Source organism: Parambassis ranga, chromosome 2, assembly GCF_900634625.1.
Source record: "Parambassis ranga chromosome 2, fParRan2.1, whole genome shotgun sequence".
Classification (NCBI taxonomy): Eukaryota; Metazoa; Chordata; class Actinopteri; family Ambassidae; genus Parambassis; species Parambassis ranga.
This window is the reverse complement of record NC_041023.1, coordinates 39,414,111-39,441,650: the sequence shown is the minus strand read 5'-3', so window position 1 is coordinate 39,441,650 and position 27,540 is coordinate 39,414,111. Positions and strand designations below refer to the sequence as shown.

Genomic DNA, 27,540 nt, shown 5'->3' with positions numbered 1-27,540 from the left:
TCGTGGCTGCATCAGGAGCTAATGAGCTGCAGTGCATGTTATTATTATAACAACTGTCCTAATGTACTCAGTCCCATTGAGATAAATGGGATCACATGTTAGCAGACACAAATTGGATTTAAAATCCATACTTTCATTCATTGAACGCTCATCTAGCCTGCTCATCCTTCTGATGTGTGGTTTGTGTATGATTTCTGAACAGAGTTAATCACATAATCTAAACAAATTGTAGTTTCTGCCACTTTACTAATTTAATTTCTTATCAGCAGAGATGATAGATATTTGTCCACCTTCTTCTGAGACAATAAAACAGCTTGATGAAATGTTATATAAAATATTAAACTGGACAGATTAATGGCTGTGCTGTTAGATGACTAATGCCACAGAGCAGCATGTGGTTTCTGTTCTATTTTAGACAAAGGGACAAATGCCGCAAAGCCACAGGCAGATGAATGTGTAAGTTTCCGTGGCAACACATATACGGAAAATCAAAAAAGTGGCAGGAAGTGAGGGAAATATTACTATGGTAACGCACCTGAAAGACACACACATACACACAGGCAGCAGGACACTTGTTGCTATGTGTTGCTAGCATCCGTGTTTTGTTTTTGTCAAGCTCAAACAGCATGTGTATGTTTTATTACAACATAAACATAAGAAGATATTGACTGATCAGATGCTGTAAGGCACCCAATACTAAACAACAGGGCAGCTCCTCCCCTACTCAATACACCAAACAGGCATGCATTGACTGATCTGTTGTTGTTATAAGATAAGATAAGATAAGATAAGATAAGATAAGATAAGATAAGATAAAACTTTATTAATCCCGAAGGAAATTCTTGTGCCAGAAGTATCAAGTTACATTAAATGCAGTTAAGTACAGAGTATAAGAGTATAAGTGTCACTATAATCCAAAATCAGAGTACAGTACGCAGTATGAGCACAATATATGATACATGGATACAAATATGGAGATATGGTGCTAAGTAAACATAAATATAGACAAGTGGAGGGAATGACAGTGATGCCTGACATGATTATCTAGCTCTTCTCCCTACAGAAAGGGGAGGAGTTATACAGTCTGATGGCCTCTGGCAGGAAGGACCTCCTGTGGCGTTCTGTGCTGCTCCTCGGTAGGCTCAGTCTACCGCTGAATGTGCTCCTGTAGGACAGCAGTGTGTCATGCAGGGGGTGAGACGTGTTGTTACGAATACTGAGGTTCCCCATTGGTTCCCCATCTGCTATAGTGAGTAAATGTGTCATCAGAGGAATGTATACACACACACACATACAGCTGCTGTTGGAACAATTAGCCACAGTGAATAAAATCTCTCTGTGTAGAGATGCTGTTCCTCAAAGCTGCAGTTAAGGATCGCACAAAAACACTGAGAAACCTTCTCTTTGCTTCAAGTGACCCTTGAGCAGGGTTTCTGTGCCACAACACTGACCCGGAGGAATGCTTGAGTATTTTTCAACGCTTTTTTTCTACACAGCGGCTTCGTGCATGCATGTAATACATTGCTCCTTCTGACCTGGAACCTCCTCAAGGTTCACATCTGCTTGTAATGGCAGTGTCAGTCAATAAACTGCTGTCAGTGTGTGTGTGTGCGTGTGTGTTGGTACATGTACCGGTCGCACACTAACAATTACTGGGCTTTACTACCTGTTTTGGGTTGGCCCTGACTCTGTCTGAAGTAAAATAACTACGGAATTATGGATCACATGTTGCATACCCTGATGTAAAATTAATTTAACATTATCAGTCTTATCATTAGTTCTAAAATGTTATCAGCCTCCAGTGAGGGAGGTAGAGCAGATGGAGTATGAGGTGATGAAAACAGCCTGTTCGGGTTGTAAATATATCATAGCACTTGTTCCAATGCTAGGAAAGAGATATTACTAGTGTTTGATAGACTTTTAGTAGTATAAATATTCATCTTTTCTTGCTTCCAGCATCTTCAAGCTACAGTTCAGATTTTTCTCACTTTCCAGTTACACAACTTTAGGACACATTTTTTTGTTCTTTCCAGATTGCAAAAGGAGAACAATGTGTCCAACATTTTCCTCTGAGGAACACATTTTGATAACAAAAGTGATGTTTACTTCAGCTGATACTTTATCTTCTCGTCAAAAATGAACCGAAACGCAAACCTTTGCCCGAGTACAACTGTCAAAACACATTTTTTTTATGTTGACTTCTACACATAATGGTCTTGATGTCACGGTTACACAATGTAATCCAACAGTGAATGGCTACATTCAGTTTATGAGTTGCTTTAATGCTTATTTGTACACACTGACATTTTTAAAGCAATCAAATCCCCCCTCACCAGCAACTATTTACCATAAAATCAAATTTACTATATGTAAACATGTCATTTTTGTAGCTTTTTATTGGCACAATGTGCACAAAATGATTCACTGTAATGATTTTTGTTTTGGCTGTGAGCAGCTACCACACATTAGTGAGGAAATACAGGATAAAAAAATGAGTTTAAAATGTGGGTATCAGCTTTCACTACATATTACTTTTTTTTCTGCCATTGCATTTAATGAGGCTTTTCTGGCACTGTGACAAGAATGAGCACCTTAGAGAGTGTGCTCCAAATACCCCCCCACCACCAATCATTGGCAAGCACATCTAAAGCCCCGGGCGAACTTCAAACATTTTAAAGACAGATTAATATGAAAGGCCTGCGGCAGTAATGAGGCCCGACCTTGAAGACTTAAGGCCTTGCATAATGGTTACATAAGCTGTAAAAGCAAAGGAAATCAGGTATTGTATCAACACTGAAGTTGAGGTAATGTGTGCATTTGTGTGGTATTGGCTCAAAGCGATGTGTGGATGCCGACCATAGATTACATCCAGAATCTGTCAAGGTATCTCTCTATCAGCTGTCACTGAGACATTACAATCCTGTTTGCATTTGAACGCTGACCTACTGCCTGATTTTTTGCAACAATTACAACTGACAGTGAAATTACGTAAATTGTCGTATTTACTTGTAACCTTCTCTCTACTGTCACAGATATTTCTGTATATACATAGGACTCGTGGGAGGTAAAACATCAAAGTTTTTGTGTGAAGATGCACATTTGAGTGTTATTAATGATTCATAGTAACACTAGTGCAGGTACAGCTGCTGCTTTTCAACAGCTAAGTTGGTCCTCTCCCCTGCTTTGCCTTGCAAAACTCATTCATTTGCAAAATATGTGGCGAAACCAGCCAGCCAGAATATAAACCATAGATTATTTCACTGTTCTATTCATGTGTGCATGTTTTAGCATCCACTGTCTTTATTATACAGCCTATATAGTATGGACCATTGTAGTGTGTGTGTGTGTGTGTGTGTGTGTGTAGAGCATTTCAATTCCATTTCTTTGCCCTTGAAAGCACACACTGACACACAAACACAACTCTATTCAAGGAATGTATGTTATCTCAATGCTCATAATCCACTATATACAAATCTGTAAATTCTCCTCCTCCTCTTTCTGACCAATCTAGCTGGCAGCTGAGCTAATAAAGCTGGTTAATCATTACTAATCCAGAGTGGAAAGTAAAGCATTTTAGTGATGTGTGTGTGACCATGTACGTGTTTACTATAATTCAGTGGAAAAAATCCATTGAGCACAGCACAGTGGCTGTGGCCTGATAGCAGCAGAGATGGCCGCATGTGTGTATGTCTGTGCATGTGTGTGTGAGAAAAAGAGAAAGTTTTGGCACCAAACCATAAGACCGTAAGACATAAGTCTGAACCAGAAGTGTACCGGTACAAAATGGACGTGAATCAATTAATTCACTCCAGTGACAGACATTCAATACATATACAGTACATAGTGTGTCTGTGTGCGTCCAATTTATCTGTCAATCAGTCAAAATGGTTGCGTAAGTGGCCCCGTGGGCATTACGTTCCCATCGAAATTCAGTGTTCTACTATGTCAGCACCGTGAGAACGGGATCTCTCACACACACATACACATACTCCCGAAGAAATAGTGTGTCACTCCATCAATCGTGGAATGTTTGAAAAAATAGATCCAGAGATTAGAACTGGCGTCTGTGGCAAATATTCAGAATGCATTCACATGTGAGGCAGTTGCAGTCATGGTTACTTGGGTTTCATCTTTGTGCACATTAACACACACCTAATAAACACCTCCCAGGCTGCCAGGAACTTGAAGCACTTCAGTACATGGATACACACAGCATTCACACATAGACAGCTTTGTCCTGTTACATCCTGCTACCCAGAGAGACACATGACAGCCACACAACCGCAGTTATATGTCAAAACACGTAAAGAATTTCAGGCCATTTATTTCTAATTCCAAGTAGCTAGTGTCGTTAATCTGTCATTTCTGTAACAGCTGCTGTCTGTCTTCTTTTCTTTCTCCACTTGTTGAATTTCATTACAAACTCTTGTAGTCTGTTTGTAGAAGAGCAGTTTTGCAACCATGGAGAAAGTTTCCTCACTGAAGACATGTAGGTGGGGTTGCAACCGTCATTTCAGTCTGGCTCCTCTCTGAAGTGTTTCAATGGCACATTCTTATGTGTGTGTGTGTGTGTCCTGTGCTCATGTTAAGACACATTTTTCACACCTCACTCTCCACTTTTCATGGATGTGTGTAAAATTATATGCTAAACCTATTAGGGAATAGTTAGTATATTTTTCACACCGGTGGCAAGAATGTGAGCCGACAAAAGTGCAGCACATTCTGGTAGTTTTTCCCCCCTCTCAGTGCTTCCTCCACTGTATCCATTTAACACAGCGGGTTCAGCGTAAAGTCAGCGTAAAGCTTCTCTGGTATCTGGATGATTGAAGTTGAAGATGAAGATGACAGGGCTGTGGTCACTTTACAAAACACATGGCAGTGTTTACGCACAGCTTAAAGTCACTTTGTGCACACGAGCTACGCATGCAGTTACATGTATGTTCGGAGGATTGCACATGTATGCTACATGTGAAGGGAAGATTGTAAAAGCTTTATGGAAAAGCTTGTGTTGCTTGAGAGAAATGCACAACATGTAATCATGTACATGTAGTAGGGATGGTGTAAAATGGTGAAAGCAAGCTTCTCTTTTAGTGTTGTCACGTGACAACAGTGTAATCAATGTGTTCCGCTTTATCTTTTCTCTCCAAACAACTTAAGGGCCCCCTCTTATACCCCAAGGCTCTTCCTGTAGGAAGAGGTGGAGTCTGGACTGACTTTGCAGTATTCCGACAGACTCTGAGGGTCTTCCATGACTGGACTGGAATGTATGACCGTGCTGAGACAAAGCAGATTTTAGCCTCAGGAGTACTAATGGCCTCAAGTCATCATGCTTGGTGCTTGTAAGTGCTCATCATGGGTTTAAATAGACGATGTTGCTGAATACACGTGTGATTGGGTATGAAAACTTTTCAAAAGTAATTAAATCAACAATTTAAAAGCATCTGCATTGTTACAGTCCAGGAAGTTTTATCCAAGTGTGACTTCCTGGAAACCCACGCCACACCCATCACTGCCCAGCGATGCTTTGTTCTCCTTGCACAGTACATGCCTTTATGTGTGCACGTGGAACACAGGTCAGCAGTGGGTCAGCTGGTCTATTATTGATTTTCTAGCGGAAAGAGAATGAACACAGTGCTTGCTTGCTGTCCCGCCCTACCCACCAGTCAACCTTCAACTGACCGAAACGTGTGTGTGTGTGTGTGTGTGTGTGTGTGTATGAACGTGGGCCAGCAATGAACGCTGTAAAGTGCTAACAGAAATGACTGAGTGTAGAGACTGATAAGTGCTAATGGGGTGTTTAATGAACACAGCAAAGTACTTATCACCTTCACTGCTGGCGCTGCTTTTGTGAGCACCATCAGGTGTAGTTTATTGTAGCGGTGTCAAGTCAAAGTGTCAAATGATCACTTTAAAACAAAAAGAGCCTTTGTCTGTCTTTGACAACATGAGAGAAATTAAAGAGATGGTGTGGAATGTGTGGTTTCCTCATCCAGCATAACTTTGACCTTCCGAAGAAACATGTTGAAATCAAGACAAAACCGAAAACCTTTCTTTACCTTTAGCAGCCTGTTTGTCCAGACCACAAACATGTGGAATTTTGTTTGTCTAACATATCAGTGCATTACAGAGACAGACTGGCATTGTGTTTTCAAAAGACTTTCCTTTGAAAACACAATGCTCATGAATTCGTGACATGAATGCCACATGTGTATAAACTTTTATTGCAAATGAGAGCTGCATGAATGAGTGAAGATGCAGGCATGCAAGAGTCAAACTAAATATGAATTCATCTTCATTTAAATCCATACACTAATGATAAAAATAGCTGCTTAGTTCCTCGTGTCCCCTGCACTGGTTTCTTCAAATCCAATTTCAGATAAACTCTCAGTGAAAAAAGCAGGAGGAAGGAGCAAAGGAAGAGTGGAGGCTTATTAATAGAGAGTAATAGGCTGGAAGGTAAATAGTGAGTGTGTATAGGGGCGTGTGTGTGTGTGCATGCACTGCCACAACAGACTTGTTGATCCTCACATTCCAGTGGCAGCCTTGAGAGCAGCTAATCCAGTCTTAGTAAAAGGCCCCTTGAACCCCTGGGTCAAGCCTCGTTCCAGTCTACACACAAGCTACCAGTTCAAATGGACGGACACACACACACATCACAGGACTCTGCCCAAGCATACCGGGGTGCAACATGCGTCCCCCCCCCCCCCAATACACCAAATGTGCGTGTTATTCTCGTCACAAAAATCTGTGTTATTCCTGGCATCATATTGTCTGATGTGGAATATTTCCTCTGATATGTCACCAGGCTGGAAACTGGAGTCCATCTGACTTCACTTGTCTGTCTGTCTGTGTGTTTTTTCTGCTTTGTCTACAATCAGTGATGATCAATGGCCGGAGCACAAGTCACGTACACATACACTCCATCAGATAATCTGACAGACTGATCTTGATGAGCTGTTTTAAAAACCACATTTTGAAACATCAGCATAAGTTGCATTAGCTATGATGTTGGCACCAAGCTTTACTGTAAACCAGACTAGTACAGCTAGTTGTGAGTGTGGACTTGAACCATCATTGACCAAAGGGGCGTGTATTTGCACATCTTTCCAAGGGATCAGTCTGGTCTTGTTTCTTGAAATTTGGAGTTACTGTGTGTGTGTGTGTGAAGCTGCAGCACAGATGTGACATTGTATACTTGGCCCTCATCCATAAAGGTTATGTTAAACAAGATCTCTGTTGTGTGTGTGATGGCCACGGCAAAGACTTTGCCTCGTGCCTGTTGACCTGCAGAGACACACTGTTGTTGTTGTGACCCCGTCCTGATCTTTGTGGCTTCTTATGGAACCTAAAGAGAACTAACATTATCCTCATTAGAGGATAATGCTAAAAAATGCTAAAATGTGCAAAGCAGTATAATGTATTCTGATGAGCTTCAACAGCTCTCGCTGGTTTTGGCATGGCTGTGTTGCTAAGGTCATATGGAGAGCAACAGCTGTCTGAGGTGTTGAAAACATCAGCAGGGATTTCTCTTCGGGACGGCACAATATGTTCTCGTTGTTCAGCATAAAGTTCTGCTCCAACTTAGAATCATTTCTTCTGCCTTGACTCCATTCTGCAGTGCAGGCAAATCTAGGAAAACACGCCGTTACAGTCCTGAAACATACCCCAACGATGATGTAATACTTCACACAGCAACATGCTGATTGACATCATGCCCTCATGGCTCTTACACAAACAGCCAGGAAACATGCCTTTCTTTAGCCTACTGACCAAATCCCCTAACTCTGTCGGAAGACAGAATGCCTGTGATGAAGAAAGCAGGACAGGAGTGTCCGCTACAAATCCTTAAAACATCTAGAGTGCATATTTTTGTCGAGGTTCAGAGGCCGAATCCTGCGTGTGGAAGCTCCCTCCACAAACAGCATCAGATCTCGCCAGAACCTTCTCCTCAGCTCTGTTTTCCCCCTCAGCCTTTGAGCGTCTCCATAAAAAGTCAAGTCTTTGAGGAGGGCGGACTCCTCTTTCGCTGTTGATAATAAAACAAGTGCCTTTCCCTGACAGGGTTTAGAAAGAAAAATGGGGGATGGACAGTGTTGTCATGACGGGCCAAAAGTGGCGGCTGTGGAACGTGTAGTTTTTTGTTTGTTTGTTTGTTTTCCTCTTTTTTCTTGTCCCACCATGCTGGAACAGTGCAGAGCAAAAATCACAAACAAAGAATGCCAAGACAAAAGGTCAACAAGCCCTGAAAAGCAGTCTGTTAACACTTGAATTTCTCCCTGAATTTGGACTGACAGGCTACTGTACATTCCTGTGTACAAAATGCCTACGCTTGCTCCACTTGGGTCAGTCGGAAAACTTAATGTAATCAGTGTAAATGAACTTGTGTGTTGATGACTTAGATGCTCAGCTGATGCAGACACACACATGCACAGCTGTTCATGGCCTTTACGCACTTGAGATCAGAATTAACATCATTCAGGAAAGAAGGAACCCCTTTTATCTGCCAGAGCGGCAGGGAAGTCAAACACACCTGCTGCAATAGAACAAGGTCACACACATCAGCAGGTAAGAGGAAGATAGATTTCCTCCAACACAAGGGGAGTCAAAGATGAAGCAGTCAATAGCAGAGGAAGGTAATCACTTCATCCGCACCCGCCTTGTCTGCATCCTCAGAGGACCTCTTCCTGTTTGAGGTGATCAAAAATCAATTGCACCTCAGCATCAAGACTGTCACACTCTTTGAGCATCGTTCTTGCTCTGAAAGCCACAATCGGCACTGTATTCTGAAATTGTTTTTTTTTTCATTTGAATGATAAAACAAGCTTTCAATGTATTACTTAGCTATCAGCTGGCTGCTCTCCAGGATTTGTTTTCATGGTGAACACTTGATTAGTGACTTGATTCCTGCCTGGACTGATGTGGTGCATCATTTGTTTAGTTGCGTAAAATGAGTTAATGGCTCACCTGCTGAAGATGAATCAGTCTGGCTGATGCAGACGAGACTGATTAATCTACTCACCTAAAAGTTGAAGTGATTTTATAGCAGTGAGAATGAATTAGAAGCCTGATATTTTTTTATCTGATAAACCATAACAATAAGAATGATTTGTTCCTCTTGACATTTTTAAAGGGTTTTACGGGTGATGAATCTTGTTTACGTTGACTAAAAGGTTGCCTGTGTATCATTCTTATAATCCTCGTAATACCACGTAAACCTGTAATCTGCAATATGCTGCAAAACAAATTCCTTCCAAGACATGTGCTGAGTGATCAGTCCAGACTGTTCTGTTATCCCTGATGGTATTCCATTAGTACAATGCCATGACGCCATAAGCAAAATTCATCGCACGTCAGTACAAGTGGAACAGATGCATGGCTGCTGTGTCAGGGGATTAAACATTTACACACTGGCAACTGCAAGGTGCTTTTACACATCTCTCTCACTCCCTTTCTGGCTCTCCATCCCTGTTTTTCCTCCAATCTGTTAACCTAGAATCTGAAATATTTATCTGCTCTGGCAGGGATGACAGTGACTCGCATTTGTTTATCATCAGGACCGTGAAGGGCATAATCCTCCATTAACACACTTTCATCTACAACCTCTTTGTCATATTTTCGAGGCTTTCTTGTACCAAGTTTAACAAAGTGTTGAAGATTTATGACACAGAAATGTGCAGCCTGGCTGCACACACGCGTGTATTTGATTGTGATGCACAGTCAGGACATAACTCACTCCTTTACCGGCTGTTTTTTTTTTATTACAATGGTGGTTTAAGGTTTCCTGAGTAAAGATTTGATATGTTTATAATCAATAGATACTGTCTAAATAAATGTCTTACCTTATAAGGCCTCCACAAAGTAGGCTGACTCCTGTTCAGCCACATTTTCCAATGCAAACTATATTCTTTTACAGCTTGGCAAATGACTTGCATTGTTGAATTAATTTGCCAGACTTTTATAGTTTTGCGAGCATCAAGAGAAACTTTGCCAAGTGTGTATATATAAACTCATCAAACCCACTTACTAAATAGTGTGTCCTCAGGTCAGGGCAGGACTGAGAAGCAGTAAAGGCAAAAGTTTCTGAAATATTTTCAACAGAAACTGTGTTGTGATGCAGTTATCTACACTGTAGACATGTGTAGGCTCTTGTATCTTTGCTTTCAGAGATGATGTTTAGCAACAGATGGTGCTGCCAGGTAGACAGGCCTCGCCTCTTTTTGTGCCGACAGAAGTGCGGCCCTTTCAGGTAAGGCTTGCTGCTGTGTTCAATCAACTCAAAAGCTAGCTTCTACTAGCTTCTACTATCCATCTTCTGCTTCTTATTTGCTTCCAGGCCAGAGTGCCAGCTGACTAAGCAAAGTAGTCCAGGTGCTCATTTACCTAGCCTCTTCCTCCAAATATCCCAAGCTCAGTAGAATATAAAACTAAAAGTATATACATCAATCCCTTCTCCTTCCAATTTGACCTAAACAAGGAGAGCTTCCACAGGGTGGCATCTAATTGGAATAATGACAAACCACAACCTGCACATTTGATGGTGATGCTAGCGAACTCATTTCGGATGCTTACACTGCATTTACTTAAACAAAAACAAAAGATGCAATCATGCAGGATACCTCCGTGTTGTGTCTTTGACATTATAAAAACATTAGTTTTGTCCCCAAATCCAATCTGATCAGACATGAGGTCTTTCAGCATGATTTTCTACCATTAACATCAATTAACAAATTAGAGTCCAGATACATCTGATTTCATTTGACATGCACTGGGGTGAAGAATTACATCGACAACAATCTGGCCAGTGTGCTGAAGCCCCATCAGTCTGTGTGTGGATACATTTTAAGACACATTACTGTGGTAATGATGTTCACACCACACAGCCCTGCTATAAAGCTTTAATCCAGACCAAAGTGGGGTGCCAGCCGAGCCAAAGAAAATTGTATTGTTTTCCAATCAATTCTTGCAGCTTTATGAGGGCTTCCAGCCACAAAAACATTGCTCATAAAGAGCAGACAGACCGCTGGAGCAGTCAGCAGAGGACTCCTCACCAGTGGAGAGGAGAAGGAGGAGGAGGAGGAGGAGGAGACATGGAAACAGGAGGGGACTGAAGAGTGGATGATAAAATTATAGCAAGTTCCCACATTTAAATGAACCTGTTCTGCAACACTTTCTAATCTCTGTCAGAAATTTGCAAAATAGTCAGAAATGAGCCGCAGAATGCTGAGAGTTTCATTTTGGAGGTGCAGTTCTCATCAGAAACTCTCATCAATCCACACGGCCTTGACCCATATCGGTATGTTTTGCCTTCATCATCTGGCCACCGTGTACAGTGTCAAGACACAACATCTGTGTGTCTCTCCACAGACACTCTGACACTGTGTTTCTGTGTCTGTGCTGAGCTAAAAGTCTCCTCTTCAAACCAGGAAACATGTGTGGTCTTGTGTGGCTGAATATGTGCGTGCTCTGTGCACCACATGTCATCTAAAACGTTCCATCGCAGGAAGTCTTTGCATGTTGAGGCCCCATTTGCTCTGCTCAGTTTCAACTTTCTGTTTCTGTCACTGACACCCTGAGTTTGTTTAAATCCTATATGTAAACGTGTCTTTTTAATCATATGCATGCAGGATATCAACATCATAAAACACAGCATGCGTGAGCGCGCAGGCAGCAGAAGGTGTGAGCCCTAATGTGCTTTCTCATTAATTTATGCCTTATAACAAGAGTACTTACAAGGTAGGAATTTTGCCTGTCGAGGAACACGGAGTCTCCCATCGTCCCGATTAAGTATCCACATATAGTAAACACACAAAAATTAGCTGCAATAAATGATATCCTAAAGTCCAAAAAAGTGTGCGCGTCTCGTAGAAAAAACTCCGCGGATCACTTCGGTCTTCTTCTTATTCCTCTACATGAAAGACAAACCAGAAACTTCGGACTTTTTGTAACCGCATGCCTAAGCAGAGCCTCGTTTAAGAGTTGACGCCTCTACACCGGTCAGAAACGCGCATCAGAAAGCCATCCGTGCCTGAAAGGACACCAAAGCGCGTCGTGCGTAACGGATCCATACTGCGCGCCCCGTGCACTCTGGGTGAAGACAGATGCTGAACCTAAACGATGAGAGGCAGAGACAAACCAGCAAGGCAGCACCGGTACGCTCTCAACTTCCGGTTTATATTTTCAAAATAAAGTACAGCACCTATATTCATCTGTCACACAAACCAACAGCTTCAAATGACTCTAATCAAGGAACCAGAGGATGTATTAAAATAAATCATCCATAAATCATCCATATATAGGCAATAATTATCCTGAGATGTTCAATACACAGTACAATAGTTTTACAGAAAAAAAGACTCACTGTTTATTGGTAATGTGGTTCTCTTAATAATTAGCATAACTTTCTGATAAACCCCATCAAGCAGCACGAAATATGGCAATAACACATTCTTCAAACTTGTAACAATTATTTTTTGCATCTATTTACACTATAGTCTCATGGCCTTTGAAAACGACATTCTTTTATTTTGAAGGGAAGCACATCTACTCCCGGTCACAGTTCCAGTGTTCCTGGGTGAATTGACAGCTGAAAAATACAGAGTGAGCAAGAGAAGGATGGGAGGGGCACTGGAGGAGCAGGAGGAGGACCAGCAGTAAAGAAGATTTTGATTATCAACAGCAGGGCTGCTCAAATGTTTTCATGTCAGTTACCCACAAATGGAGCTCCACAGTTGATAAGACTTGACTTTTTTTTGGAGAGTTTATGACACAGAACTGTTATTGCAGCGAGGTAGGAGGAAGCGGCATGTAGACTGACATAAATCTGCCACTCAGAATTTCACTATTTTGTTTAAAGACAAAAAAAACTGATGTGCACTTTGCTATTTCTGTATTAAATAAGAGGATTTAGCATCTAATTTCTTCACATTTGCAGCTGCCCCAGAACAGTTTATGTAACAGTTTTTGGAAAGTTGATATTTTAGACAAACATTTTTCTCTCCTTGCTGTGACAGATTGCTTACTGTGGCTCTAATAACTGCAGGAAATACATCACAGTAGAGAGAATATACCAGAGAAACCACAGAACTAAAGCAGTGATCAGTTGCTTTCATTGTAAAAGTCAGGTGTCCCAAAATATGCTCTTAAGACTAACCATGCTAGGCTCATCCACCAAACGACAGGCGAGGAGGTTTATGTAATACTTAATGTGGAACCAGTGTTGGGCAATATGTGTCAAAAGACTCCAATTGCGTCCAGTCTGATAAAAAATGGAAGTAATGCAAAGCAAATAGAGCGTAACCTGCTTTTATCAAGGACAAAGTGGCTTGAGCTGGCCTTAATAAAAACCATTTGCTCTGCAGGGCTGGTTTTACTGAGAAAGGTTCTTTGCCTGAATTTTATATACAGAAGGTGTGAACGGGTGAGTGACAAAAAGTCTGCTGATAAGATATGCTGTAATTTAAAGAATGCTGTGAAGTTAACAGGGACTTTAAAATCTGGAATTAGCAGATAGACTCCTGATGTCTGACTCCAGCCATAAACCAGTATCTCACACAGGCATCATCAGAACATTGCTGCTGTGTTAAAGTTACCATAGAAAACCTGTTTGTGCTGCTTCTTATCAGATCACTGTAAATGCAGGTTTAAAGGTCTCTCTAATAATTTACATTTGTGAATTCACATGCACCTTCTAACTGCATGCACACCTCCTCCTAGCATGGGGAGGAAAAGTCCACATTAGTAATTTTTTTTAAAGTTTTGGTCAGATTTTAGTTATATAACCAGCAGCTGCAAGTAATTTGGCGTAAAAGTCACTCTCATTAAAAATGACTACAAAATGACCCACCATCAGAATATCCACATGTGTGTCAGCAAAACAAGTCTTTATATTGTAATGACATTACTAGTTATGGCTTTTATACCTTGCTTCTCAGCTGATGATTGGAAATGTTTGTAAAATAGTTTCATCAGGGAAACACACATACATAAAACCTGAGATGCATCAGTGTAGGAGGAGAAAGATACATAGCTGATGCACTCTTAAGGTGAGAAGAAGTGCTTTATGGTCCTATAGGAGGGGTTTAATGTCTCCTAAAATGGTGATTCAGTGGCTCCGTGGCTTACACACACTTAGAGTCTGTGATGGAAGGAGGGCTGGCTGAAGGAGAGGGAGTGCAAGGAGGAGAGCATGAGGAGAAGAGAAACAGACAGACATGTATAGATAACATTAGATCATCTGCTAGTGCACTTCTGAATACAGTAGTTAACTATTGTGGATGCCTGACGCTACAAATCCTTTCACTCCTTGTATCATGATGAAATGATGCTGAAAGCAGTATGAGATGAAATGTGATTTATCATGGCCTGTTTTCTTTTGCACTTATAATAGCTGAATAGAAAAACACCTATATATGAGCAGTAAACACACCTCCTTTAGATGAAAGATCAGCAGTATTGTTTTGCAGCCTATAATTCCAGTGCTGTATGGTAAATGATTCTGTGAGTGGCAAAACGCTAATGTTTACATCATTTGGTCGAGAGGTGCAGAACCCCCTTCCCAAAGGCCGAATGCCTGAGTTGTGAAATCACTCTCATCAAACGGAAAGTATTCTGTTAAAGTGCTTTAAGACGCTCCAGTAAATGACAGAGAAAAATCCTGCAGGGCCTTCGACATGTTTAATAAAGAGTCACAAAATAGATGTTGCAAGACTGAGATGTACACACTCACTGCGCTCTGAGCAGAGGGTCGAGAGTTATAGTTCAGCCAGAAAGGTCAGTCTCAATGTGTGATCTGAAGAGTGTCTTAGAATCCTTTCAGAAATATTCTACTTGCACTAGGTGGTTTCTAATCATTCCCGTGTCCACTGGTGTCCTGAAGGATGGATTTGTGTTCCCATTGTTACGTTCCACAGGTAGTTTTTCTCCCCTTTAAATCAAGGCCTTTAGGATAAAATGTGTCTGTGGCATGCATTTTACCTTCAGACAAATATGTAGCAGAAACACTAGTCCCTATAGGTATACGTGTGCCTTCTTTTAGCTTGTTGTCTTCGATTTTTACCTCTTCTTTTCGACATTGAACTTTGATCTTGACTTCACAAAACAGCCCAAAGAATAGCTTAGGAGACAGAAAATAGTAGAGAGGGGAACGTGCGAGGGGGTGGTGGTAAAATCTGGGCACACATAAACGAATTTACAGCAGGAGCTGCACAAAGCAGCTCTGGGGGATGACCTCAGAACTGGGGAATGTTTGTGTGTGTGTGTGTAACAGAGAGCAGAAGACAGTGCCTTTCCAACAACGTGGGTTCACCCCCTCACTTGAGAGGTAAATGGTGAAGTCACGCAAAACTAACAAATTATATTTTGGTAAGAGACCACGAGCCGGAGTCAACCATCGTCTGGCAGAATGTTTTTTAGAGGAACCGATCACTCAACATCTACCAAAGAGAAGACACACACACAAAGCGACGACGGCATGGGTCTGGATTCAATCTGGACGCTTCTATCAACAGGCCAACCCACTTGTCCTAAATTTCCATACTCTGTCCTGATGGCCAATAGAGAGAGGGGGGCGGGATGTGAGGCAGGGATGTAAGTAAAGGATTTGGGTGCTAGCCATGCATTGATATACATATACACACCTCCATTAGACCATGATTTAAGTGACGTGGACCTGCAGACTATGTGTGCTTATTTGACTTCTGAAATATTAAAGTGAAGATAGGTGCACACACTGTTCTATGATTACTATTACTATGTTCTGTGATTAAGTTCATATTAGCTGAGTGCTAAGTGTCCGGAGAAGGCGGCAGAACAGTCTGTTCAAAACTGCATTAAATTTAAGGAGATTAAGCTGCCTAGGACATTAAAGTCAAGCAGGTCCACGGTGTACAGAAATTAAATCACATTCAGTTACCGTCATTAACGTCAGTTACTCATCAGCTACTGATCCATAATTCTCTAACATTTTTGTTTTATTGTATTTTGACCCTTGTTTGCATATCAAGCTCTCTAAACATAAAGAGCATCTTGCTATCACATGTCAGCATTCCCTCTCTTATACTAATGCTTTTGTTTCTTTTTGGGGCCATTTCCTGCTCAGGAAAGTGCAATGTACATGACGATATTCTTGAATAGAACGTGGATAAAAAAATATTTTCCGACGAATTGAAGGCAGTAAATGTAGTCTTGGCTTTGTCCCAGATGAAACATTCATTGTTGAAAACCTCGTTGACCCTGTCACCTGGTGGAGCATTTAGGAGCAAGTGCTTCACCGTGTGACATGAGAGTTCATGCTTTCAGATTGATATGAAGTAAGTTGTGTGTACAGGTGTTTGACGTGTCAGCATGCATACCTCCAAGACCGGGTGTTGTCATCACCCAGCTTTTAGTGACATCATTGCAGAGGAAGAAAGTCAGCTTTTTGTTAGCGATGTCTGCTCAGTTTGTGTTTCTCCTCATCTGTCTGCTGATGCTAATCTGACCTTCCACCTAAAATCCATCTGCCCTTCTATCTGTCTTTCTGCCTTCTCCCTGACATTATGTGCTGATTCCAAAAAAAAAATGACACATGATCACATTTCTGTCTATTTCATGTGTTTTTTTTGGCTACCATAGCAACAAAGCACTACAACACATTTGATGCCTTCTAATCTGGCTGTAATATTTTGCATGTGTGCGTTTGATCACATTGTCAGCGCCCTCCTATTTAATTTCATGTTTATCTTGGACATAATGAGAAACACCGCAATTCATATGGAGCCTGACAAAAACATAACCCGCTCATCCCTCAAGTGCCGCTGAATGGCATCATTGTCTGTATGATAAAGGCTGTACGGACACTTCAGCTCCAGTCCTTCACCTTAATGTGCGCACGTACACACACACACACACACACTGTCCCCCACCTCCCACGCCTCCTTAATGTTGTCTGCCACAACAGTTGCCATGGTGTCTCAGCTCGCACGCTGTGCCGGACAGCACAATAACAAGGATGTGTGTATTTTTGCGATAGCGTGTGTGTGTGTGTTGGGTTGTGTATTTGTGATATAATGTGATGCACAAACAGTATATTTTAAGCCCTGTATGAATCTCACATTTTTTTAAATATCCAGTCTGACATAAATGAAAAAAATAGATATTACTGGTGAAAACATGGCAGAGTGTAGCGTGGGAAAATCATTTCTGTGTTCTGGCACTGTGTGATGCATTTGCTGGCAACAAGAAAGCAGAAAATAGCCTGGACTTGTTGCCATAGCACCAAAGTGACAGCGTCTGGGTCATTATGGGAAACATGGAGAGTGATGTCAGATCAACATGGTTCTTAATATTAATGGAAGATTTGAACACATGGCAGGTTTCCCTGCATATTCAGACATTCTTCCTCTGTGAAAGGCGGCTGTAACACCACCTCCACCTCCACCTCCATGCCCGCATAAACACATCATCTTCTTTTCATTTGTGTCCTTTGTTGCTGACACAGTTCTGCCTGTAGTGGATGGTTTTGCCCTGCTGTTGAGTAAACTAACAGAGGAGACAGAGAGAGGGTTGGAATGGCTTGAATAATAGAGTAAAGACTTCACTCGGTGATGTGGTGTGAGTGTGTTGGTTCAGGATAGCATCTCTCTGTATCCACTTTGTCAGCAGTGTGCTTGTTTGGACACAGGCTTTTGTGTGTATGAATCTGCCATCATGGATGTTTGAAATCTATTAATGCCCATTTGGGGATGTTTGACTCTCCTGTTGGTTTTAAATACATACAGCCCCAGTTAACCTGCCCTGTTCTACCCTTGTGCTTCTTTATGAAGCTGTTAAAGCATCTCATAAAATTCAGTATGTTTCAGTGACACAAGATCTGTTGCGATGGAAATATTTCCGTTAACCTCTGCCCTTCTCTCCCTCTTCCTCCCTGGAGTCATATCTCTTTCTCTGCCACACCTTCCCCGTTCTTTCTTTCTATTTTAACTCATATTTCTTTCTTCTGTCTCTTCTTTCTGCGCCTTACGTTCCATCCCACCCTTCACCCAATTTCACCCCAACTCTTCTGACAACTCACTCTTTCATTTGCAGAACAAGAAACTACCATATTACATTTAAATGCAGCTAAACATTGTGTTTTAGTTGCTACAGCTCTGTCGTTGGTCAGGCCTCTATGAACCCAGTTGAACCTTGTCAGCGAAAACAAATGGGCACAAGTGACAGTGCTTGCACATACCCTTCAACCATGTTTATGTTTGCGTGTATTTAGATTCCTCAGATTTTTCCAATACTCATTTCTTTACTACTGGCTGGAGCACCAACACGGCATGCTATATGTACAGTACATGTTTGCATAGCTGTATACACAGTGCATGTAAAGTCACCTAGACCTGAAGCCTGTCAAACCTTTACCAAAGGCAAAATGAGCGGCTCTTCTCTGCTCATGGTATAAATATTTAGTCTGCAGTATAAACACAGCGGCCTTCTAGGAATGCTCTGTTCACAGGCGGCAGTGGTGCTTTTATCCTTACACTGATAATAAGGGCAAAAGACAAAGCTGTTGATTCATCCAAATATGCAACAAGCATATTCGTTTGGATATTTAGCAATAACAAAAATCACCAGCTATTCTATCCTATCCTTCAAAAAAAAACAGGCACTTTCAAGTGTCAGGGTTTTCTTCCCATTAGTCTTGCATTGCTGTGGTATGCTCCACTTGTAAATTGTTCTTCTACTTTAACAATTTGTCCTAAAAGAACTCATCCAGAAAAACTTGTCTACAATGACTTTAAACATTTACTTTGTCTGATTTGGATTTGACCACTGAAACATCTAAATTTGGAAACACAGCATAAACGCAACCTTTCACTCAAATGCTCATAATGTTTGAGGAGGTTTTTGATTTTCCAGACAGTATTGTCATGTGGTTTAACATGAGCTTCTGTGTGTGTGTGTGTGTGAATGTGTGTGAATGTGTGTTTGGGTGGAGGCATCTGATGAGAAGAAAGAAAGAAGTAAAAAGAGGAGAGACAGGAGGTGGGGGTTGATAGATCCATCCCATCTCTTTTTCTGTCTCTGGAATGCAGCTGGAATCTAAGCTTGACTCCCCTGTTGGCCCCACCCACACTCCCACCACCTCATATCATGCTATACACACACACACACACACACACACACTAAAGCAAACACACACGCTCTGGCTGTGCACTCGTTATTCCCTCTGTTGGATCATTTTAACATTAAATAAGTGCATGTTCCAACCTGTCAAGCTGATATGTAGCTCAAAGTACACTCTTTTTTGTTGTGTGTGTGTGTTGGAGAGGGAGTATTTGTCCATTCTTAGACATATGCCCTTCATCTTAAATTGCAGGTTACCAGTTTGTTAAACAGACTTCACCATTAAATTGCCACATTTTTATTCATTTTTAATTCATCTGAGTTTGGTACTGCTAATGATCCATATGTGTTCCACTGTTACAGACATTCCTCCAGCTTGCATCTTATCTATGTGTGTATCACTTTGTTTGGCCAGAGTCATAAATCATCCTCAATTTCTCGAAGGAGTTCAGGACTGATGTTTAAGACCTGTGCTGCACTTGTTGAATTTACCCTGCCATATATAGTGGGAAATAAAAAGAGAAGCCATAAACGTCAGTGATTTAGGCTTTTTTCCCCATAAAACATGACGTAGGCAGACAGAGGTGACACAGTTTGCACAGAATTCCCTGTGCATGCTCAGAAATGTAAATGTTCCCTTTAAGCACCACTCCACCACTCTCAATCTGGCCTGTGAATAACATTGTACTGCCATAATGTCAGCTCAGGTACCGTATGAAGGTAAATGACGTATGTTCACAACAATACGTCGCTATTGTTCGTTCTATTTATAATTTCAGTGTCCTTGTCTGATTTTCTTTTCTTTCCACTGCCGAGAACTTGTGGCGACTGCGTCAGAGCCTTTCAACACATAAACTATCTCTGATGCTTACGTTCTAGAAGGATGCTTTCTTTGTTCTCACTGCTACAGCCAGGGTCAGCGGCACTGTTTACCTCACTGAGTTGTTGCCATGGCAACAGGCAGGACCTCGCTGTCAGAATGGGTGAGAGTCTAAGGAGATTTAGAAATCCTTGAAAAATGGAATGGAAAAAAGCAAAACAGGAAGAGATTCTGTGCAGGAACTATTTGTTAGCATTAGTATCCTCATCTCAGCTGCTTTCACATCCTCCTAGAAGAAACAGCAACTATGCAGAATGATTTTAATGATTCTTTATGTACAGCCACCATTACAGTAAGTATCCATACGATCAGTTTTATTTAGACAAAGTTGGGTGCTGCACAGTTTATCCACAAATTCAATACCAAGCAAACCCTATTGTGCCTGTATAACAAAAGCATGGCCTCAGCAGTGCTGGTGCTAAACTGGCCTGTCCTCTGTAACCAAATCCACACACCAGTTTTGTGTTGTTTTGTTGGCTTTTCAATACCTGATTGATGACAGAAAGTGACATGAAAAGATTTAATAACTTCATAAAGCCACAAAGCATGCAGGACAACATCAAAAATACACACTGAAGCACACACTGCGCACACACACTGACTGCGGTTAAGTCATTTCAGAGCCTATTAAATCTCCATTAACACGCAGCCTCCCTGCTAGCCAGGGCTAATCTAAGCCAGGTGTGTGTGTGTTTGTGAGTGTTTTCTCCTCATCTTTCTGCTGCCGCCTCACTTTCTTGACCTTTCTCTTTCTTCCACTCAGCTTTATCTTATATCTCTTTGCTTCATATCACAGCTCCAGCAAAAATGCTCCTTTTCCCACGCTCTCACAAAGCTGACAGCACTGAAAGAGCGAAACCTCCTCCAATTAGGTCAAATTAAGGCAAGTGGGAAAGCAGACTGACACGCCTCAAGGTTAGTCATCTCACCCAGAGTCTGGAGAAGACACATGTACATGTTTCTTTAGAAATGCCATGAAAACGTCTCCACCAGAGACGGTTCAGTCTAAATGTAGTTAATCTGTCTGTCTCATCCACTTCTTCCTGTCACTAATCCTCATTTTGAGAGACAAAAACGTAAGATGTGAAGCTGATAATGATGCTAAAAATAAGGAACAGTGACAAGAAGGTTATAAAACAGAGAAACTGACATAAAAAATAGTTTATCATAAAAGTAGCATATTGGTATCAAACAGTTTTATAAATGTTGCTGGAAATGTAAAACAATGCATCACTTCCTGCTGCAGTGGAATTTTCCAGGAAAGACCTGCAGGCTGTTTAGAAAGGTAAATTTTTTTCTGAGCTGGCATCAGCATGAATTGCTCATATGGTATAACAATCACATGTATAGAGCAGCAGGAGGCCCGTTTGTTTATAGGAAAAGTCAATTAATTGCAGGATCAATCTTAATTTACTCTGATCCAAAAGAAACTTGTATTTTCTCCACTCTAAAGCACAAAAGCATCCAACAATTTTGAAATCATCTGGGGATCTTAAGAACTAATATCTGACACACACTCCCCCTCTCACTCACACACACACACACACGTGAGTGTTCTGGGAAGGTACGCTGCAGGAGAGAATATGATCTCTGCTTGGAAGTGACGCTGTTCCCTACTAAAGTAGTACAAACACACATTGTTATGTTTGTGTGTGCGTGTGTGTGTGTGTGATATGTGGGTGTTGGTGACAGTACAAACAACTCCACTCCACTGGAGCTGTCTTATGAGAATACTAGGCAAGTGTGTAGCAATAACATAACGTGCCCTCAGTTACCAGAAGATTCAACTGGTTAGAGAGCTTTAGCAGTTTCATTGCATAATCAGCCCGCAGCAGGTTTAATAGGTTTATCTGCTTAAATAAATGTTTGAGGGCTGTAAAACAATCGTGTGAAGTTAACGCACTTAAGGCACTGGTATCAAATTGTTGGGTTTTTCTCTCACATCCATGCATGTTAAACAGCTTTGTTTGGCGCCAGTGCTGAGAAAAACGCTCTCGCCGCAGCTGGTATCGGCTTTTGTAATGTTTTTGTTAGATACTTATGACACAGAGAAGCCGAGGAGACAGATGTGTGCAGCTGTGACTGGCCACGATGCAGCCCACCCACATTTTAACTGTGATTCATCATTTGTGTGTGTGTGTGTGTGTGTGTGTGTGTGAGAGAGAGAGAGAGAGAGAGAGAGGATACTGCTGAAAGTTCCATTCCTGGAAGAGTTGTTAGAATTTCACTGGCACCATCTGATGGTGAAACATAGTCACTACAATTTGTTTAAATCTGCAGTGTCCACAACAAAACAGACTCTAGGCCACATATACTTTAGTGGAAGAAGATACAAACGTATCTAAGTCCTGTTTATCTAGTTGACTGTCTCAGTTTGTGCAGATGGGAAGCTTCATGTTTATGCATATTTGAATGCATATTTCTGGGGTTGAAGTCAATTTTAGATACTTTATGTTATGCTTTTACTCCCATCCCTGCATATATGCTTAAACCATTTGCATTTGTTATATGTTGTGCACATCATTCAGCTACCTTTGGTGTTTCAATATGTTCTACATTTGGCATTATATGTGCATAAACCAATCCAACTAAAAAGAAATGGTCCTAATAAACGTGTCCACTAGATGGCATTAGCACATTCTGACACACATGCTCTGTCAGCGTTTTAAGAAAATGCTTTCTCACATTGTTACCACACACTTTGCACTGTAAAGTTAAACCAGTATTGCAGTTTGGAAAAACTATATTCCTAGACCTCAACACACACACACACCTGCAACCAATACGCCTCTCCCTGCTTCACTGCTGGAACTTGAGTCCATGGACCCGTTCCTCTACTGAGCTATTTTTCTATTTATAGCTGCAGAGCTCCGGCTGTGTCTAAAGTGCCCGCTGCCCTGTTCTGTTTTGCTTCTTTGCTGTCTGACGGGGTTTGTGTGGGGGTGCAAGGGGGTGGGGGTGGGGTGTCAGTTGTGGAAGTTGTGTTTTAAATCAGGGGCTGAAGTCATTGAATCTTTGGTTGACATTTGGCTGATGAGACCAAAAGAGATGTGCTCAGTTATGATTAATTAGTAAGTATAGAGTATCAGTGGAAGTGTTATTTGAGAATCTTTCCTTAGCATGACTTTACTTCTAATCCTTACTCCCTACTGACCTATTGACCCCTAAAAGAAACACATGTATGCAGCACATCCTGGATTGTGTTCCCTGCATTTTATGACTAAATATGAAGTAAAATTTATCAATGTTATGAACACACACAACTACACATCAGTGCTGCCCCAGAGACATTTCCAGCAGTCTTCAGCCAGTTGTTTGAGTTTACTCCCAGCAGATAACAGTGACTCCTGACAGCACAGCCAAGAGAAGTGTGGAAAGAGGAGAGGAGATAAGATGCTGGAACAAAAAAGATGGCTCACTTCCAGAACACTCTTTTTGTTTGAGGCATTTTGGGAAAATCAAAGGAGAATGGATGTTAATTGGGACCTTTGGCAACAGAACACACATTAAACTTCTGTACATTTTTACTTTTATTAGGCATGTTTGAAACTTAGCAGCAAGAGTGGGGCGGACCTTTCTGGGTCCTCTAAGCTAACATCCACACAGCAACTTATCAGGCACAAAAAGTTGAAACTACATAAACTCCTGTCTTTAGAATGGGAGTTTTCCACAGTCGTTTGATGATTTAACTGCCCTCAGCTCCTCAGGCAGAGAGAGAGTTCAAAGGAACATTCATGTCAGAGAACAAATTGCTGCATGCTTTCAGTGTAGTCTTTGGACAGGGGAAGCTGGCCCTGTCCAACAAATGCAGGGCTGTGATCCCAGCTTGGTTCTTGTTTCCTTAATGTTAAATGAAGCCGGCATGATCTCATCTTTTTTGCTTCGCTTGTTGCATTTAGCGTAAGCTGGAGATTAGAAAGAAAGGGTGTTGTAGCTAGCATGTCTATAAAAGTGAGTCAATAAAGTGGAGAGTGGACGGGAGTGAGCTTCTGTGAAGAGAAATAAAAGAAGAGAGAGGAGAGGAGAGGAAGTTGGGGGTCAGTCAGTAGCCAGTCCTCTTTTAGTTGGAGCCCCAGGGCCTCAGCATGAAGCTCTGACTTGGAATTCCAAATAAATAATTCCCTAAACCTCTTCACTGAAAGACACTCATGCACACGCATGCACGTAAGGGGTAGTGCGCCTCACAGAATGCACAATTACTTCGAATCCATGGCTTATTTAATCTAATCTTCCCTATATTTGATTTATTTGATCGGCAGGTGTTTGATAACTCTGCAAGGTAAAATCACACTCACACACACATCCAGAAATGTGCACCGGTGTTAATTCTCAAAGCTTAGCCCTTGGAGTAGCCTAAATCCTGCATGTGTGAGCAGGAACATTCAGTTAATCCTCACTAAACACAGCACGAAACTGTGTTATTCACTAATAAATAGGCATGAAAAGAGGGCGTGACACTCTAAAGCGGAGCTCAATAAAATCAAATAACAAAATAGGATTCTATTCCTTTGGGCTCATTTTTTTCAGAAACAGGACAGGATATGAAGATGCATGTCCTTTTGATATGCCTTATGAAGATTGATACACACACACACTGAAAGGCGTGGTGGAACCTATATCGATATATACCTGGGGCAAATATAATTAATTAATAATTTACATTGACGCTCAACTGTGACTAATATATACGAAGGACATTTCTGTCTGATTATTTCAGTTTTCTGGCCTCTACCCTTGTATATTATTATATATTACAGCTTGATGAGTGTGTGAGCACCTGAAAAGACAATAGGCATTTTTCCACTGCAGGAATTTGGGGCAGGCAAGAATTATAATTATAATTCACCCTTTCATATCTCATAATGTGATGGAGGATCGACCTGACTCATAAGCTGACAGTTTCAACCAATCAGCAGTTTGTCAGGGCTTTCCTGCGGTGAAAATATGCACAAAGATGCAGGCAATTATAAACGGACCCACAGGTTCCTGCAGTGGAAAAGGGGTCTAATATCCTGATGGAATGTAGTGATGCATTAAAACAGTTTTCCAGTGATAATATCTACAAGAAGCACATTTCAATTGCTTATCAGATGGGGATGAAAATGAAATGTCCCTCTCTGTCCTAACAGCACATTCCTCACTCAGATCAAAAATAATTGCAGAATATCAAAATATACTCAATACATTTTTGTCTTTCTGTAACCGTTTCAAGACAAAGAGTGTGTGTTTTGAGATGTTTTCACCCACCGTGAGTATAGCATTACCAACTGAGATGAATACATAAATGGTAAGTTGTATCCTTAACACACCATAATGTTTGTGAAAAGGATCTTATCCATGCTCCCCCTCTGGCCCATGACAAACCACATTAGAGAGAACATTAGTGGACATGGAGGTCACAACCAAAATGCACAAGAGGACGGACGTTTTTGCCTTTAGGCTCACACAATTAGATCATCCACCTTCAGGATTCTCTGAAGCGCACTCATGCGCACAAACCGTAACTCAACACTGCTGCTCTGTCGACAAAGAAGAGGTTTAATCGGTAACAGACAGAGAGATTCTGGCTACGGAAATTAATGTTTACTTTTCAGTCGTCTCTATTTCAAGCTGCTGTCTTTTCCTTCATTGTTGAGAAAACATCCCAAAGGAGATGTGAGATTGCTAAACCAAAACACTGCCCAACAAACCCCGCTGTTTCATATGGTTCTTTTCAGCAGAACATCATGGAAACTTGTCAAAAAATTGCCCTGTGAGGTATCGTGTTGCTGTGCACAAATGAGAAGAGGCTTAAAATATGTTTTTCACACACATTATGTACTGTGGGTCTGGCCTCTAAACTGTATTCAAACAGCTGGAACCTTAAAATGCTGACATTTTTATGTGAAAAATCACATCTTAAAAAATTCTCAGTTATCAAATAGATGTTATACAGTAAAAAGCGGAGCCATCTGTCTGCTGCAACCACAACCCCTTATAAAGCACTGTCTCCTCCTGTGTCCCATTTGTTTAGTGCAATCATACTTCCCTAAGCTATCACAACTACTTGGACAATGATATGTTAGCTTTGTAAATCTCACACCCTTCTCAATCTAGTGAAAGCATGACAAACATTTGCCAAACAAAAGAAAGGGAGGAAGATGTTTCTGAGAGAACGACCTTCATTTGTGTGTCCATCAAGACAGTGTTTAAAACTGAGCCCATAATATCTTAATAAAGATTATAATCAAACTACATCCTCCTGCAGAGCTGCATGCATGCATACATCCCCGGGGGGGCCGCACAGCTCATCTATACCATCACAGGATTAATATTTGTCTGTTGATTTATTGCAGCTTCTTACATTTTAAAAGCCTTTTTTGCATTCTTCCACCTATTTTTAGGATGTGTTTTGTTGCTAGAGAGATTCCGTTTAAATCCTATACAGACAATAATATGTGACATAGAGGTCCTTTAACCCCATTTCAGGATGCTGTGAGATCAGACTATGACTTAGTCAGCTGTGAACAGACCTGCTGCTTCAAGCCACAGTTTCTATGTCATGTGATGACATCCTTGATCGTGCAGTGACACAAGCAACAAATGATTTTGATACAAGTCTTGTTAAAAGTTGTATAAATTTGGTTTGAGTGTGTATTTTTAGCATTCCAAAGATGTTCAACCATCAAGGTCTTGTTCCTCCAACGCAGCCTCATCATTTTAAGGGAACTTAGGGAGGAAATCAGGGAGGAAAGGCAAAATGGATAGCAGCTTGGTTCACAAGTTCAAGCCTCTCTGTTTTCTCTAACAAGAGAAAATATGTTCAAACAGGGAACGATGCATGTCTAGATCTCAAATTCAAACCATTATCTGCTAATAAATGGGTGTATTTATCCACATTATATATCTTTATAGTATGGATTTTCGCTTTCCTGGACTGCAAGACTGGGAAGAGTTAAATACAGCTGCGTTCCCCAGACTTTCTCTCATTTTAGGCAGAAAGCTGAGACATGACTCACTTAAAACATCTCCGTTTGCTTTTGGGATTATTTAATTAGACACAAATAAACAGAAGTGCTTAGAACCAGTGCAGCTCTTACTACTGTTGATGCATGATGTCGCCATCTTGGATTTTGAGTTTAGGCTGGATAAGTTTCCTCCAGCTTTCATAGTCAGGCATCCATCACTGATTGTTGAAACGTCCTTTGTGGATGCTTTGCTGCAGTTTGCTCTCAGATCAAGTCTTATTGTTGCTTCATTTTTTCGGATCATTTTTTATTTAAAACAATACAACTGGTGTGTCTAGGCACAACCTGCATCAGCTCTTCATATGGTTGTCAGCATAAGCGATGGCAAAGCCATTTATACTCAGATGCTTCAAAAACGTGTTTTTGTGGTGGATTCTATGAGAATATTGTATAATACTGCACAGGAAAATCTTCCACATGCAGCCAGTGAAGTGTCTCAAGTAGGCTGATGCTCCTGGTGATAGGTGTGTTTAATTGTAAATGTTCCCTTTTAAAGGAAATAAGTTCACTCGTCCTCCATTCTTTACAGGAAATGAGTTTATTTCAGCATGTTTATCTATGTGT

The 27,540-nt window shown here is 41.2% G+C and overlaps 1 protein-coding gene across 3 annotated transcripts in view; it reads right to left on the bottom strand.

Moving 5' to 3' along the window:
- LOC114427341 (rho GTPase-activating protein 6-like) overlaps positions 1–27,540 on the bottom strand; it is a 43,479-nt gene that overhangs the window by 12,909 nt on the left and 3,030 nt on the right. The window contains exon 1 of one of the 3 annotated variants that reach the window (XM_028395375.1): positions 11,731–12,111. The exons of the other annotated variants lie outside the window; for them this stretch is intronic. Coding sequence (XP_028251176.1) covers positions 11,731–11,772 — 42 coding nt within the window. The 5' untranslated portion in view covers positions 11,773–12,111. Of the gene's footprint in view, positions 1–11,730; positions 12,112–27,540 lie in introns of those variants that run through there. 3 annotated transcript variants of the gene reach the window in all.